Source organism: Rana temporaria, chromosome 3, assembly GCF_905171775.1.
Source record: "Rana temporaria chromosome 3, aRanTem1.1, whole genome shotgun sequence".
In the NCBI taxonomy this organism is placed as follows: Eukaryota; Metazoa; Chordata; class Amphibia; order Anura; family Ranidae; genus Rana; species Rana temporaria.
Window position 1 is genome coordinate 444,094,109 of NC_053491.1, and position 16,492 is coordinate 444,110,600.

General features: G+C 42.9%; 1 protein-coding gene across 1 annotated transcript in view; it reads right to left on the reverse strand.

Annotated features, from left to right (window-relative positions):
* CNN1 (calponin 1) overlaps positions 1 to 12,769 on the reverse strand; it is a 67,980-nt gene extending 55,211 nt beyond the window's left edge. Inside the window, exon 1 of the mRNA XM_040346509.1 lies at positions 12,559 to 12,769. Coding sequence (XP_040202443.1) covers positions 12,559 to 12,618 — 60 coding nt within the window. The 5' untranslated portion in view covers positions 12,619 to 12,769. The remainder of the gene's footprint in view (positions 1 to 12,558) is intronic.
* Between the last annotated feature and the right edge of the window lie 3,723 nt (positions 12,770 to 16,492).

Consider the following 16,492-nt stretch of genomic DNA (forward strand, 5'->3'; position numbering starts at 1 on the left):
GCGCCCGTCAGATTTAGCTACGCCGTTTACGTAAGGCTTACGTCCGGCGTAAGTTTACCCCTCAAAGCAGGGGTAAGTCATGTTAAGGTACGGACATCGGAAACGTCGGAACAGCGTCATATTTTACGTCGTTTGCGTAAGTCGTACGTGAATGGGGCTGGGTGTAAGTTACGTTCACGTCTAAAGCATTGAGCCGACATATCTTAGGGAGTATTTGCGACGTGATTCTGAGCATGCACGCGCATGCGCCGTTCGATCGGCCATGCATTTACATGGGGTCACGGTTAATTTAAATACAACACGCCCACGGCCTTGCTACTTTGAATTAGGTGGGCTTACGCCGGCCATTTTACGTTATGCCGGCGTAAGAAAGGGAGCAAGTCCTTTCTGAATACAGTACGAGCCACTCTAAGTTACGTCGGTGTAGCGCATATCAGATGAGATCATTTCTCTGAATCCCGGCCTATATCTACAAAATGTATATATTATGCAGTTTAAAAGAAGCCTCTGGGCTCTCCTCAGCTGGTAAAGTGACCTTGGGTCCTTAAAGTCCAACTCCGAGCAAAATAAAAAGTGCCCGCACTATATGAGTTACCTGCTCGGGATTGGAGAACAGTTATATACCGTATTTATCGGGTTATAACACGCGCCGGCGTATAACACGCACCCTAATTTTAAGAGGGAAGTTTAAAGAAAAAAACTTTTAGGAGGGAAGTTTAAGGAAAAAAACTTACATTTTAAATGCCCATCAATGCAGCCTTATCAGTGTCCATCTGCAGCCTTACCCATCGTTGCAGAATGATCAGTGTCCATCTGCAGCCTTGCCCACCCATCTTCAGCCTTGCCGATGGATCTGCAGCCTTGTCCATTCATCTGCAACCTTGCCATCCATCTACCGCCTTGTTATCCATCTGCTGCCTTGCCCCCATCCATCTGCAGCCTTGCTGCCTTGCCATCCATCTGCAGCCTTGCCCCATCCATCTGCAGCCTTGCCGCCTTGCTATCCATCTGCAGCCTTGCCATCCATCTGCAGCCTTGCCCCATCCATCTGCAGCCTTGCCGCCTTGCCATCCATCTGCAGCCTTGCCCCCATCCAGTGTCAATCTGTAACCTTGAGGAAACGAGCGCCGCCGAGATACACAGAGCCGGATATCCTTTGTACTCGGCTCCTTTTGGCTCGTCTCGCAGTCCTGCCCCTTGGCCCGGCTCCTATGATGGACATAACACCGGTCCAGAGGCTGGAGGCTTGACTGCGAGTGGAGCCGAGTACACAGTACACTCAGCTCTGTCTATTCCGATAATCGGTAATCAATTTTGACAACAGTGACAAGGAAATTCTAAGGAGGAGTTTAAATCTTTTTTACATTTCTTATCTGAACTAACAATAACAAAATTCGAACTACATGTGATTTAGAGGAATGCGCATGTGCTGGGAAAAAAAAAAGAAACCTGTTTAATATTCTTGGGATTCCATTTAAGCAAGCAGGCAAGGATGAGATTTTAAGGGCTTTTGAGTCTATGCAAGATTAAATGCTCTAACAAAAGATTTTCCAGAATTTCGAACAAAAGTTCAAATGAACTTCTACTGGCACATAAAATACCCAAGGAGCAGAAAAATTGAGTTTTAAGGTGCAGAAGAATTGATCAACATCAAATTATCAAAAAAATTGAAAATGTTATTACTAGATATACAATTACTAAACATAATCAGGCAAAGACAGCCCTGTGGTCACAATACAAAAGAATGGTAGCCTCTACATGTTTCACCACAAACGTGGCTTCTTCTGGAGCTTACAAAAGAATGGTGGCCTCTACATGTTTCACCACAAATGTGGCTTCTTCTGGAGCTTACAAAAGAATGGTGGCCTCTTCATGTTTCACCACAAACGTGGCTTCTTCTGGAGCTTCTGTAGGACCTTTCTAAAAAGGTCCTACAGAAGCTCCAGTAGAAGCCACGTTTGTGGTGAAACATGTAGAGGCAACCATTCTTTTGTATTGTGACCACAGGGCAGTCTTTTTAGAAAGGTCCTACAGAAGCTCCAGAAGAAGCCACGTTTGTGGTGAAACATGTAGAGGCAACCATTCTTTTGTATTGTGACCACAGGACAGTCTTTTTTAGAAAGGTCCTACAGAAGCTCCAGAAGAAGCCACGTTTGTGGTGAAACATGTAGAGGCAACCATTCTTTTGTATTGTGACCACAGGGCAATCTTTTTAGAAAGGTCCTACAGAAGCTCCAGAAGAAGCCACGTTTGTGGTGAAACATGTAGAGGCAACCATTCTTTTGTATTGTGACCACAGGGCAGTCTTTTTAGAATGGTCCTACAGAAGCTCCAGAAGAAGCCACGTTTGTGGTGAAATATGAAGAGGCCACCATTCTTTTGTAAGCTCCAGAAGAAGCCACGCATGTGGTGAAAGATGTAGAGGCCCCAATTCTTTCGTAAGCTCCAGAAGAAGCCACGTTTGTGGTGAAACATGTAGAGGCAACCATTCTTTTGTATTGTGACCACAGGGCAGTCTTTACCCGATTATTTTTAATAATTTTATATTATCTATGTAATAAAATGTTCTATTTTTCGGTAATTTGATGTTGATCAATTCTTCTGCACCTTAAAACTAAATTTTCTACTCCTTGGGTATTTCTTGTCATACATATTTAGGAGGTGGTGCGTTTATTAATATTATCAAGTTTCAATACTACTATATTGTTCTACTAGCACAATGTAATAGTTATCTTCAAATTACATGATCACTAGCTGTATGTGTTCATCACAGACACACTTGCATATTTGTTTATGAGCAGCCTTCAGCAGCACATGACAGCATGCATGTGCAGGTACATGTGGAAGCCTGCAGACACCTTTATCTGTCAAAATGACTACATCTGTAGCTTAAAATAAAACATTGATGTAACCCTGTAGTCTGTTCCTCCAGGCATGAAAGGTCATCCTACTGTTCTGGTACAGGGGTATCCAGATTCTTTCATAAAAGCCAGGGGTCTCCAAACATTCTAAACAAAGGGCCGGTTTATTGTCCTTCAGACTCTTGGAGGGCCGGACTTTGGCCAGCGGGAGTGGAAATTTTCCTGGCATCAGTGGGAGTAAACATCTGGTATTAGGGGGAAGAATAGTGCCCCATTGCTGGTATCACAGGGAGGAATAGTGCACCATTAGTGGCATCAGTGGGAAAAATGGTGCTCCATTGTCGGTGTCAGATGGCAGAATAGGGTCTCGTATCAGTGGGAGGGATAGTGCCCCAAGGGCCAGATAAAGCCAAGCAAAGGGCCGCATCTGGCCCTGGGGCCGCAGTTTGGAGACCCCCTGATATAGGCAATCCATTTACAGTTGCCAATTGATGCCAAAATAGTTCATCCTCAAAATTACACCAAAATGCTTCTCTGTGATCTCAAACCAAATGAGGGTTACAACAATGCCAGGTCTTTCCACAGTAGATGACCTCAAATGTAATGTTTCATCACATTTCTGCTAGAAGGACATAATAGTTCAGGATGTAAGTGCCTCTAGTTCGGTTGTTTCTAAATACGGCAAATGTGCAGAAGTTATGACTGATTTATTGCTGTTGGCAAGTCCCTTGTGACGTAAACTGAAATTTCTCAGCTTCTTTGTGTAGTAACCACCCACCACCCTCACAATCACAAGTGCTAAAGTGCTGATTTTAAATGTAATTTTTTTTCAAAGGGTCACTCCTAAGTCTTCCTTAGCCCTGTCTGCTAGTAGAGTCATGGTAAAAAGAAAACAATCGAACATAGACTACAGTAGACCAAGCCAATATATGACACTTAGACTCCCGGCCATTCGGGTCTCAGTGAGGACCCACTTCCTGTTCGACCTGGTGATGGCCAAGTGATGGCCCCGGAGGGAGGAGCTGAAACCCGGATCAATGTCTGCCTGATCTGCCTTTTTCCTAATGCCGCGTACACACGGTCGGAAACTCCACCAGCAAAAGTCCGATGTGAGCTTTTGGTCAGAAATTCCGACCGTGTGTATGCTCCATCGGACTTTTACTGGCGGAATTTTCGGAAAAGTTGACATTTGCATGTCAAGCTAAAAGTAGACCCCAGGGGAAGATTTATACTGATTGGAATAAATCACAGTTAGCCCAGGAGCTCAGAATTCCCAAGGAAAAGCCAACCAGGAAATGTCTAGGTTGACCTACTAGGTCTACAATACTTGATAACAGCCATTAGGAACAGGAACTACAAGTGTTGATGTTGTACTGTAAAAAAGCCAAATGTAGTAGGTCCTACTTTTTTCCTTCAATTTCCCTTCTAAATGTTTTTTTTTCTTAGTCTGAATTTTTCACTTCCTGTTCCTCCTCGGTAAGCTTGCCCCCATCATCCGAGCTGCTCTGGCTGGGGGTTAGTCAGCGTGCTCGCCCCCTTCCTTGGGACTCTATGTGCCCATTCCTTTTAGTGGGGTTTTCAACACCCAAAAGACAATCAATTCCTCCATCCACGCTAAAACAGGGTGGATAGAGGAGTCTCTACCGGCTATTGTATTCAGGCAACCAAGGCAGCCTAAATACCTAAACAGTGAATAAATCTGATAGGATGCAGTCACAGCTCGGCTGATAATTATCCACTAGGCTCTGTCAATTTTTTAACTAACTTCTGTTGAGCCGAGTGGTCCTGCGGCTCAAATTTTGGCAAATTCAGTAAGAATCAGACAAAATTCGAGCTAGCTTTAGGCTTCTGTCAATATGTTCTTCTCATCACTAGCCATATAAGAAAGCAGACCCCACAATACTTTACATAATTTTTAGTGCACCTTTCTGACATCGGTGCGTTTAAAAAAGACTGACCAATTCTCAACAAAGTCTACCAAATATCAGGTGTCTCCTTTGATGGGCCCTTCACGATAATATTAATGTAAAGATATAGAAGCATCAGCATAATGACATCCGAATACCTGCAGACAGAGCGAGGTAGCTGCATGGAAGCGACGTGCTGTACAACATTTACAGTAGTCAGTGGTCCGACTATTACAGCTGGTTCCCGATGTACCCAATCCAAAGATCTCTCAATAGTCCTCATATTTACCAAATTTGCAGATTGTGACGTATTTTCACCTTTTTATGTTGAGTGATAAAGCTACCAAATGATATTCAAAATGTACCGATAGCCAAATATGGCCCAGATTCACAGAGAGCAAGGCGCACATTACGCCGCCGTAGAGCAAACACTGTATGCTATGCCAACGCAGCGCAGAGAGGCAAGCATTGCATTCAGCAAGCCAGTGCTCCCAACGCTGTACCAGCGTGCCGTGGATTTAGAAGGCGCACGTTGGCGTAGGTGGAAGTGGGCATGAACCCATGCAAATGAGGTGTGACCCCATGCAAATGATGGGCCGAGCGCCAGACAGGTACGTATCACGAACTGCGCATGCGCCGTGACGTGGACGCAAGCACAGCACCCCCATGCGCCTGCTCACAACCACGCCAGCACAACTGCCTAAGCTACGCCGGATCACTGAGTACGCCGTGAACATAACGTACGCCCAGCCAGACACACGTCCAACGCACAATACGCCGGCTTGTGTTCCCTGGTGCAGACCTGTGCATGTCTGTTGCCGGGTTGCACCTCATTTATGGGGAATAACTTTACGCCAGACGTACAACTTACGCGCTTCTCGCGTAGCATGCGCCGGGCACACGCACGTTCGTGAATCGGCATATTTCCCTAATTTGCATGTTTGAATGGCTAATCAATGGGAGCAGCAACATGCGCCCAGCCCATATGTGCGCCTACCCTACGCCGGCGTGTGCAAGCTACATCGGTGGGGTGTAGCCTGTTTTTAGGCGCATGTTGGTTTGTGGGTCTGGCGCACAGATACGCCGACCTATGTGTTTCATTTTGGATAGACAAGGCAATGGTTAAAATCTTTTATTTTTTCTTACTTTTTGCATCCCATTGGTGAGATTTTCCTTCACTACTTTTCTCAATAATGAAACAAGAAGTGGGTGGAAATGTCTACAACCTGTCAAGAGGTTCTAACTCTTCCCTACTCTAAAACAAAAAAGTAGTCTTGGGAAAAAGTGGACTCTCCATGAATAATGAAGTTTTAAATTTTTTTTTTAAATAAAGTAGTTAAAACATTTGTCAGCTAGTGTCCCATTGGAGAGGTTTCTCTTCACTTCTGAAAAATGCAACAGGAAGTGGGAGGAAATCTCCTTTCATAGGAGATATCATAGGAACGGCCGGGTGTCCCCATTGTAAGGTTTCCCCTGAACCTCAGGTACTACCTATTTTATTTTTATTGTGTGTATGTTTTAATGTTTTGTGTTTAAGGCATTGTTTTCTGTGTGGGAGTGGCATCAGAAATTTGTTACACGCTTTTACAAAGGCTTTCTATTCTATTGTAAAATGTTTGGATTCCCCCATCATTTTCTGCCTCAGGGACAATGGTCACTAGGACAAATAGTGAGGGTGAATTCCCCCAGCAGGAACACAGACAATGATAAAAATCTGACAGAGGGTCTACTTCTTCCCTACTCTATCCAAAACTAAAATAAAAATCGATTATGACTTTAGATGTGATTTAAAGATTAATTACAGGTATAGTTATCTTTGGATTAATACATTGGTCCAGCTTGGACTCCATTGGACCAATGTAACAGTATTGGACTTGTTGAACTCTATTGGTCTAAACTGGATCAATGCAACTATGTTGGATCTGTTGGACTCTATTGGACAAAGCTGGACCAATAAAACTATTTTGGACATGTTGGACTTAATTTGATCAAGCTGGACCCATGTAAATATGTTGGAACTGTTGGACTATGATCTACCAAAAATGGACCAATGGACCTATGTTGAACCTGTTGGACTATATTGGACCAAGATGGACCAATGTAACTATGCTGAACCTGCTGGACTAAGCTGGACCAATGTAACTATGTTGGACATGTTGGACTCTATTGCACCAAGCTGGACCAATGTAACTATGTTGAACCTGGTGGACTATGTTCTACCAAGATGGACCAATGTAACTATGTTGAACCTGATGGACTATGTTCTACCAAGATGGACCAATATAACTATGTTGGACCTGTTGGACCAAGCTGGACAGATGTAACTATTTTGCACTTGTTGGCCTCTATTGCACTTGTTGGCACTTGTTGGCCTCCAAGCTTGACCAATGTGACTGTGTTGGATCTGTTGAACTCTATTGAATCAAGCTAGACTATGTACATATATTGAACCTGTTGGCCCAAGCTGGACCAATGTACCTTTGTTGGACTATATTGGACCAAGCTGGATCAATGTAACTATGTTGGACCTGTTGGCCTCTATTGGACAGAGCTCAGCCAATATAACTTTGTTCGATATGTTGGACTCTATTGGACCAAGCTAGACCAATGTAACTAGGCTGGAACTGTTTGACTCTATTGGACCAAGCTGGACCAATGTGACTAGAGTCAAAACAGGTCCAGCCTATTGAACCAAGCTGGACGAATGTAACTATGGTGGACCTGTTGGACTCTATTGGACCAAGCTGGACCAAAGTTACTATGTTGAACCTGTTAGATTATATTGGACCATGCTGGATAATGTAACTATGCTGGACCTGTTGGACTCTATTGAACCAAGCTGGACCAATGTAATGGTAAAAAAAAACATACTTGGAATTCTTCGGTAGATAATCATTACTTGCTTCGAAATCTTGTTCAGATATGGTCATCAATATTGCTCATGGGCTCATTTCACATTTCCTTAAAGTGGAGGTTCACCCGGAAATGTTAATTTTTAACCTTAGATTGATGCTCATTTTGTCAAGGGGAATCGGGAGTTTTTTTTAAATCGAAGCCATACTTACTGTTTTAGAGATGCATCTTCTCCGCCGCTTCCGGGTATGGGCTGCGGGACTGGGCGTTCCTACTTGATTGACAGGCTTCCGACGGTCGCATCTATCGCATCACGATTTTCCGAAAGTAGCCGAACGTCGATGCGCAGGCGCCGTATAGAGCCGCACTGACGTTCGGCTTCTTTCGGCTACTCGTGACGCGATAGGTGCAACCGTCGGAAGCCTGTCAATCAAGAAGGAACACCCAGTGCCGAAGACCATACCCGGAAGCGGCGGAGAAGATGCATCTCTAAAACGGTAAGTACGGCTTCAATTTTAAAAAAACTACCCGATTCCCCTTGACAAATCAATCTAAGGTTAAAAAAATTTTTTCGGGTGAACTCCCGCTTTAAATTTATAATATCATATTTAAAAAAATGTGGAGAAAGGTTTAGCTAAGGGCTGCTGTGTTCGCTCTCCGACATTGGCAGACCAATCACACAGTAGTCAATCCATCTGTGGCCAAATGTGAACAAATCTGCTGCTCCTCACTGACAGCTTCACTTTATTTATAGCCATCGTATTCTGTCAACAAAAGGTTCATAGCGCGGCCGTAGAATCACGCAGTGCTGCCAATTCATTTTTTAGAAGCACAGAACACTGGGAGGCCACCTGCCATGTGTTGGCTGTGTAGGAACGTCCATTCCATACACACAATACTGACAACCCTGAGTAGGTTCAGAATATAGTGGCCATCAGATGAGGAAAATGTCTTAGTGTGATAGGCCAGCCATAGACGTGATCACCAGATCCGAGAAAGATTTTTTTTCCGGATGTCCTTTCAAAGATCTTTCAAAGCGCTTCCTTTGAAAAACCAAACATTCTCCAAATACACAAGACGGGGATAATAATACTGATATGCTTCGAACATCCAACAAAAAACGATCCCGCAAATTGGTCGCTACTTTCCAACAAATTCCTCCACACTTTAGCCTGCTATACATGACTCAGATTTTGGCCAAATTTGGCCAATTTTGGCCATTTTCGATCCATGGGTGGCCCTATTGGACCAACTGACTTTAAGAACTTTGACTGAAAAAATAAATCGAAGGAGCCGGACTTCACCGGGTTTGACACAAGTCAATTTAGAAATCTGCTGAGAATTATCGGCCGAACAGTGGGCCGGATTCAGATAGATTAGTCTATCTATCAGCCAGCGTAACGTATCTCAGATACGTTACGCCGCTGTAACTTTGGGCGCAAGTTCCGTATGCAGAAAGAACTTGCGCCCTTAGTTACGGCGGCGTAACGTATGTGTGGCGGCGTAAGCCGGCCTAATTCAAATGGGGATGTTGTGGGCGTGTTTTATTTAAATTTGAGATGACCCCGCGTTTTTGACGTTTTCTTTTAACTGCGCATGCGCCGTTCATGAAATATTCCATTGCTCCAAAGTACGTATTGGATTCGACGTGAACGTAAATGACGTCCAGCCGTATTCGCGAACGACTTACGCAAACTACAGAAAATGTTCAAAACTCGGCGCGGGAACGACGTCCATACTTAACATTAGCTACGCCTCATATAGCAGGGGTAACTATACGCCGAAAAAAGCCTAACGTAAACGACGTAAAAAAATGCGCCGGCGGGACGTACGTTTCTGAATCGGCGTAAATACCTAATTAGCATATTCCTTGCGTAACTATACGGAAGCGCCACCTAGCGGCCAGCGTAAATATTGAGGCCTAAGACACTTACGCCGGTCGGATCTTAGGGAAATCTATGCGTAACTGATTCTCTGAATCAGGCGCATAGATACGACGGCGTAATAGAGTGTCAGCTCTTCATACCGGGGAATATGGACCAGTGCAGTAATAGAGTGTCAGCTCTTCATACCGGGGAATATGGACCAGTGTAGTAATAGAGTGTCAGCTCTTCATACCGGGGAATATGGACCAGTGTAGTAATAGAGTGTCAGCTCTTCATACCGGGGAATATGGACCAGTGTAGTAAAAAAATGTCAGCTCTTCATAACGGGGAATATGGACCAGTGTAGTAATAGAGTGTCAGCTCTTCATACCGGGGAATATGGACCAGTGTAGTAATAAAATGTCAGCTCTTCATAACGGGGAATATGGACCAGTGTAGTAATAGAGTGTCAGCTCTTCATAACGGGGAATATGGACCAGTGTAGTAATAGAGTGTCAGCTCTTCATACCGGGGGAATATGGACCAGTGTAGTAATAGAGTGTCAGCTCTTCATACCGGGGAATATGGACCAGTGTAGTAATAAAATATCAGCTCTTCATACCGGGAAAATGGACCAGTGTAGTAATAGAGTGTCAGCTCTTCATACCGGGGAATATGGACCAGTGTAGTAATAGAGTGTCAGCTCTTCATACCGGGGAATATGGACCAGTGTAGTAATAGAGTGTCAGCTCTTCATTCCGGGGAATATGGACCAGTGTAGTAATAGAGTGTCAGCTCTTCATACCAGGGAGTATGGAGCAGTGTAATGAGAGTGTCAGCTCTTCATACTGGGGTATATAGAGCAGTGTAGTAATAGAGTGTAAGCTCTTAATACCGGAGCTATATAGAGCAGTCTAGGAATAGAGTGTCAGCTCCTTATATGATCAATTACATCAAGCAAACATATTAAGCAATTACCAATTTAAAAGTCACGATTCACAGGCAAACTAATTACCATTTTTTTCACATCAATTTTCTTTTAGCACTTGTCACTTTATATTTACATTCCAGATTTTTATCAACACTAAAACTTTTCATGATAGAGGAACAGCGCCATACCTACACCTTCCTTTTTACTCAGCTCTTTATACCAGGGAGTAGGGAGCAGTGTAATAAGAGAATGCCAGCTCTTCATACCGGGACTATATAGAGCAGTCTAGGAATAGAGTGTCAGCTCTTTATACCAGGGAGTAGGGAGCAGTGTAATAAGAGAATGTCAGCTCTTCATACCGGGACTATATAGAGCAGTCTAGGAATAGAGTGTCAGCTCTTTATACCAGGGAGTAGGGCGCAGTGTAATAAGAGAATGTCAGCTTTTCATATAAAGGTATATAAGGCAGTGCAGTAATAGAGTGCCAGCTCTTCATACCCAGGGGGAGTATAGAGCAGTGTAGTAACAGAGTGTCAGCTCTTCATACCAGGAAGTATAGAGCAGTCTAATATTAGTGTGTTAGCTCTTCATACCAGGGAGTATAGAACAATGTGGTAATAGAGTGTCGGCTCTTCATACCAGGGAGTATAGAACAATGTAGTAATAGAGTGTCAGCTCTTCATACCAGGGAGTATAGAACAATGTAGTAATAGAGTGTCAGCTCTTCATACCAGGGAGTATAGAACAATGTAGTAATAGAGTGTCAGCTCTTCATACCAGGTAATATAAAACAATGTAGTAAGAAAAGTATAATCTTTTCATACCAAGGGATAGAGACCAGTATAATAATAGAGTGTGAGCTCTTTATACCAAGGGGATATAGAGCAGTGTAGTAATGGAATCTCAGCTCTTAATACATGGTACTGTAACAGAGTGTCAGCTCTTCACACCAGGGAATATAAGCCAGTGTCAGCTCTCTATAGCATACGGGGTGATATGGACAAGTACCACAGCACTACCGAAATGTCAGACACTCCAGCGGATAGAGTGTCAGCTCTTAACACCAGGGAATAGATCATTATAATAACAAAGCAGGTGCTCTCAATACCGGGGTAAATAGACCAATGTAGTACCAGAATTTAAGCACTTTAGACTACCCAGATAGTAATTCATGTGTAAAGTGTCAGCTCTTTGGTCTATTAATAACAGACGAGTGTACTATAAAACTATTTGGTCAAAGAAAAAAATATACTATACTCCGTACTCTACTTTTACTAAAAATAAACTATTTAAGTGTGATTTTGTCACATTACATAGATAATAATCACTATAAAAACAAAAGCTCAGCTGTCAGAACTAACAGACAAGTAAAGTATCAGCTCTTTGGTCAAGTGATAAAACTGCTATAGTATTGAAATGTCAGCTCTTTGGGCTAGACAGGCATGGATACATAAAGAGTCAGCTCTTTAGGTTAGACAGGCATGGATACATAAAGAGTCAGCTCTTTGGGCTAGACAGGCATGGATACATAAAGAGTCAGCTCTTCAGGCTAGACAGGCATGGATACATAAAGAGTCAGCTATTCAGGCTAGACAGGCATGGATACATAAAGAGTCAGCTCTTTGGGCTAGACAGGCATGGATACATAAAGAGTCAGCTCTTTAGGTTAGACAGGCATGGATACATAAAGAGTCAGCTCTTCAGGCTAGACAGGCATGGATACATAAATAGTCAGCTCTTCAGGCTAGACAGGCATGGATACATAAATAGTCAGCTCTTCAGGCTAGACAGGCATGGATACATAAAGAATCAGCTCTTCAGGCTAGACAGGCATGGATATATAAAGAGTCAGCTCTTTGGACTAGACAGGCATGGATACATAAAGAGTCAGTTCTTTAGGTTAGACAGGCATGGATACATAAAGAGTCAGCTCTTCAGGCTAGACAGGCATGGATACATAAAGAGTCAGCTCTTTAGGCAAGACAGGCATGGATACATAAAGAGTCAGCTCTTTGGACTAGACAGGCATGGATACATAAATAGTCAGCTCTTCAGCCCATGAAGAAAATGATCGGTGACCTTTTAAAGTGTCAGCTCTTTGGTCTAGTCATAGCACACCCCCTCCTCTGAACGCAGCTCACCTTGCTCTTGACATCGGCGCTGAGTCCATAGGCTGGGCCCCTGTTGAAGTGAGCTGACATGGCTGACAGTTCGGTCTCTTCTCCTCTCTCCGTCAGAAGATGCTCTCAAAACTTTTCCTGCAAGTTTTTAAATGTCTGATATTTTGGGTGATGTGTGTCTGCAAGGATCGCCAAGGATTGGTCCAAGACCCGGCCAATGGTGGAGCAGCATTCCCTGTGATGTCAACATGTTGGTATTAAAAAAAAAAATGAAATATATATATATTTATATAGTCAGAGATATCAGGAGTGTGTCAGACTTTCCAACTTTGGATTTTTTTGGAGTGATGATGGCAGAGAGAGAGAGGGAGGAGGAGAATGAGGAGGAGGAGGAGGAGGAGGAGAGGAGAGAGGGGAATAATCAGGAGATCAAGAATGATAGAGACTGAAAAATTAATCTGAGCAAGAGTGGGCCACAAAGGGTTAATATTAGGGAGGGGACTCAGATAGTGCGTGAAATACGGAGCAGCAAAGCCAACAATCAGGAAATAAAAGAGTAACAATCATTAGATGAGCCAAGCAGCATAGGAATCCAGGATAGGGGGCAGACGGGAAATACAATATCATATAGGCTCAAAGTAAACCACTCAGACAATAGAGTGTCAGCTTCTCGGAGCATTTCAATTCAAGTCTACAAACAGATACAGGAGATCCATTATCACGTTTTCTCCTCTCCCCTCTGTGTGTATATAGGCCTGGACTTATAAGGAGAATATGTCTGGAATTCCCTCTGTCTTTATTATATACATCGTGATTTATTTTACTTCGCTGGAGTGGGAGAGATCTTTGAAGAAATTTGAGATGAGTAATAGCTTATAACTCAGCTTCAAAATTCCATTTTAGTGCAATGAACCAAGTCTTCAGTGTTCTAATATCTTATTACATTATCACCCCTGTAATATCTTATTACAGTAACCCGGCTCCTGAGTGTCTTATTACCCCTGTAATATCTTATTACAATAACCCGGCTCCTGAGTGTCTTATTACCCCTGTAACATCTTATTACAGTAACCCGGCTCCTGAGTGTCTTATTACCCCTGTAATATCTTATTACAGTAACCCAGCTCCCGAGTGTCTTATTACCCCTGTAATATCTTATTACAGTAACCCGGCTCCTGAGTGTCTTATTACCCCGGTAATATCTAATTACAGTAACCCGACTCCTGAGAGTCTTATTACCCCTGTAATATCTTATTACAGTAACAGAGCTCCCGAGTGTCTTATTACCTCTGTAATATCTTATTACAGTAACCCAGCTCCCGAGTGTCTTATTACCCCGGTAATATCTTATTACAGTAACCCGACTCCTGAGAGTCTTATTACCCCTGTAATATCTTATTACAGTAACCCGACTCCTGGGTGTCTTATTACCCCTGTAATATCTTATTACAGTAACCCAGCTACTGAGTGTCTTATTACCCCTGTAATATCTTATTACAGTAACCCAGCTCCCGAGTGTCTTATTACCCCGGTAATATCTTATTACAGTAACCCGACTCCTGAGAGTCTTATTACCCCTGTAATATCTTATTACAGTAACCCGACTCCTGGGTGTCTTATTACCCCTGTAATATCTTATTACAGTAACCCAGCCCCTGAGTGTCTTATTACCCCCGTAATATCTTATTACAGTAACCCAGCTCCTGAGTGTCTGTTGTCTGATTTTCGTATCGTCAGTACACAAGTCTGTCACACAAAAGTTGAAAATACAAACAAGCATGCTCGGAATCAATGCTCACCAAACACGAAATTAGCAGAAGGGGCTCAAAGGGTGACGCTCAAGAGCTGAAATTCCTCATAGTACGTCACTACGTTCGCTTTTGTTGGCCGACAATTGTGTACCGTTAGTATGCAAGACAAGATCCAGGCACACGTCCCTTTGGACAAAAATCAGACGCTTGGCCAACAATCGGATTGTGTGTACGAGGCTTAAGACTGGGATTCCATTAAAGTTCATGTGCGTGTAAAGGCAGGTGTCCCAATACTTTTAATAATAGAGTGTATGTATATATATATATATATATTAAAGAATTGCAGGAAAATCCAATTGCTTAAAATTTTTTGATAAAACCAATAAAATAAAATATATGTATCTAAATTTGCTAATAAATTAAAGCAATAAAGCAATGTCCGTACTGAAAACATACAATGTATAATGCATTAGGGCTAGACTAATGTAGCACTACAGCACTAAGGAGCTGCTGGTTTAGATTTGGGCCTGCCGTTACCTTACTGTTCCATACGCTCGCTTCAGGGGTTCCCCTTAACCACTTAAGGACCGCTTCCTGCACATATACGTTGGCAGAATGGCATGGCTGGGCACAAGCACGTACCTGTACGTCCTCTTTAAGTGCCCAGCCGTGTGTCGCGGGCGCGCGCCCGCGACCCGGTCCGAAACTCCATGACCGCGGGACCCGATCGCCGCCGGAGTCCCGCGATCGGTCCCCGGAGCTGAAGAATGGGGAGAGGTATGTGTAAACACAGCTTCCCCGTTCTTCACTGTGGCGCTGTCATTGATCAACTGTTCCCTGATATAGGGAAAGACGATCAATGACTTCACACGTCCAGCCCTGCCCCCCTACAGTGAGAAACACATATGAGGTCACACTTAACCCCTTCAGCGCCCCCTTGTGGTTAACTCTCAAACTGCAATTGTCATTTTCACAGTAAACAATGCATTTTTATAGCATTTTTTGCTGTGAAACTGACAATGGTCCCAAAAATGTGTCAAAATTGTCCGATGTGTCCGCCATAATGTCGCAGTCACGAAAAAAAAAATTATATATAAAAATGCAATAAAACTATCCCCTATTTTGTAAACGCTATAAATTTTGCGCAAAACAAATCGATAAACGCTTATTGTGATTTTTTTTTTAACCAAAAATAGGTAGAAGAATACGTATCGGCGTAAACTGAGGAAATTTTTTTTTTTATATATATTTTTGGGGGATATTTATTATAGCAAAAAGTAAAAGATATTGATTTTTTTTCAAAATTGTCGCTCTATTTTTGTTTATAGGGCAAAAAATAAAAACCGCAGAGGTGATCAAATACCACCAAAAGAAAGCTCTATTTGTGGGAAAGAAAGGACGCCAATCTTGTTTGGGAGCCACGTCGCACGACCGCGCAATTGTCAGTTAAAGCGACGCAGTGCCGAATCACAAAAACTGGCCAGGTCCTTTACCTGCATTTTGGTCCGGGTCTTAAGTGGTTAAAGAGTTGTCCATAAGAATGTGCGCACCAACACAAAGTCTCTTTCAAGGGTTTTATTAAAAAAGTTCTCCAACAAAGGGATAGAGGGACAGGGAAAGACTCAGGCACTTCTGCTTTGCGGATCACGGGTATCAATTAAATCCAGAGGATTAACTCAGCTCCACACTGGATTTCAGCAACCACCAGATAGGCCGACTCTCACTGGCCTAGCAGCCGGTGCGAAGCTCTTTAACCACTTGCTTACTGGGCACATATACCCCCTTCCTGCCCAGGTGAAATTTCAGCTTCTGGCACTGCGTCGCTTTAACTGACAATTGCGCGGTCATGCGACGTGGCTCCAAAACAAAATTGGCGTCCTTTTTTCCCCACAAATAGAGCTTTCTTTTGGTGGTATTTGATCACCTCTGCGGTTTTTATTTTTTGCGCTAAAAACAAAAAAAAGAGCAACAATTTTGAAGAAAAAAAAAATGTTTTACTTGTTGCTATAATAAATATCCCAATTTTTTTTATTTATTTTTATTTTGGCCGATATGTATTCTACATATGTTTGGTAAAAAAAAAAAATCGGCATAAGCGACTGGTTTGCGCAAAAGTTATAGCGCCTACAAAATAGGGGACAGAATTATTATTTTTTATTATTTTTTTTTACTAGTAATGGCGGCGATCTGCGATTTTTATTGGG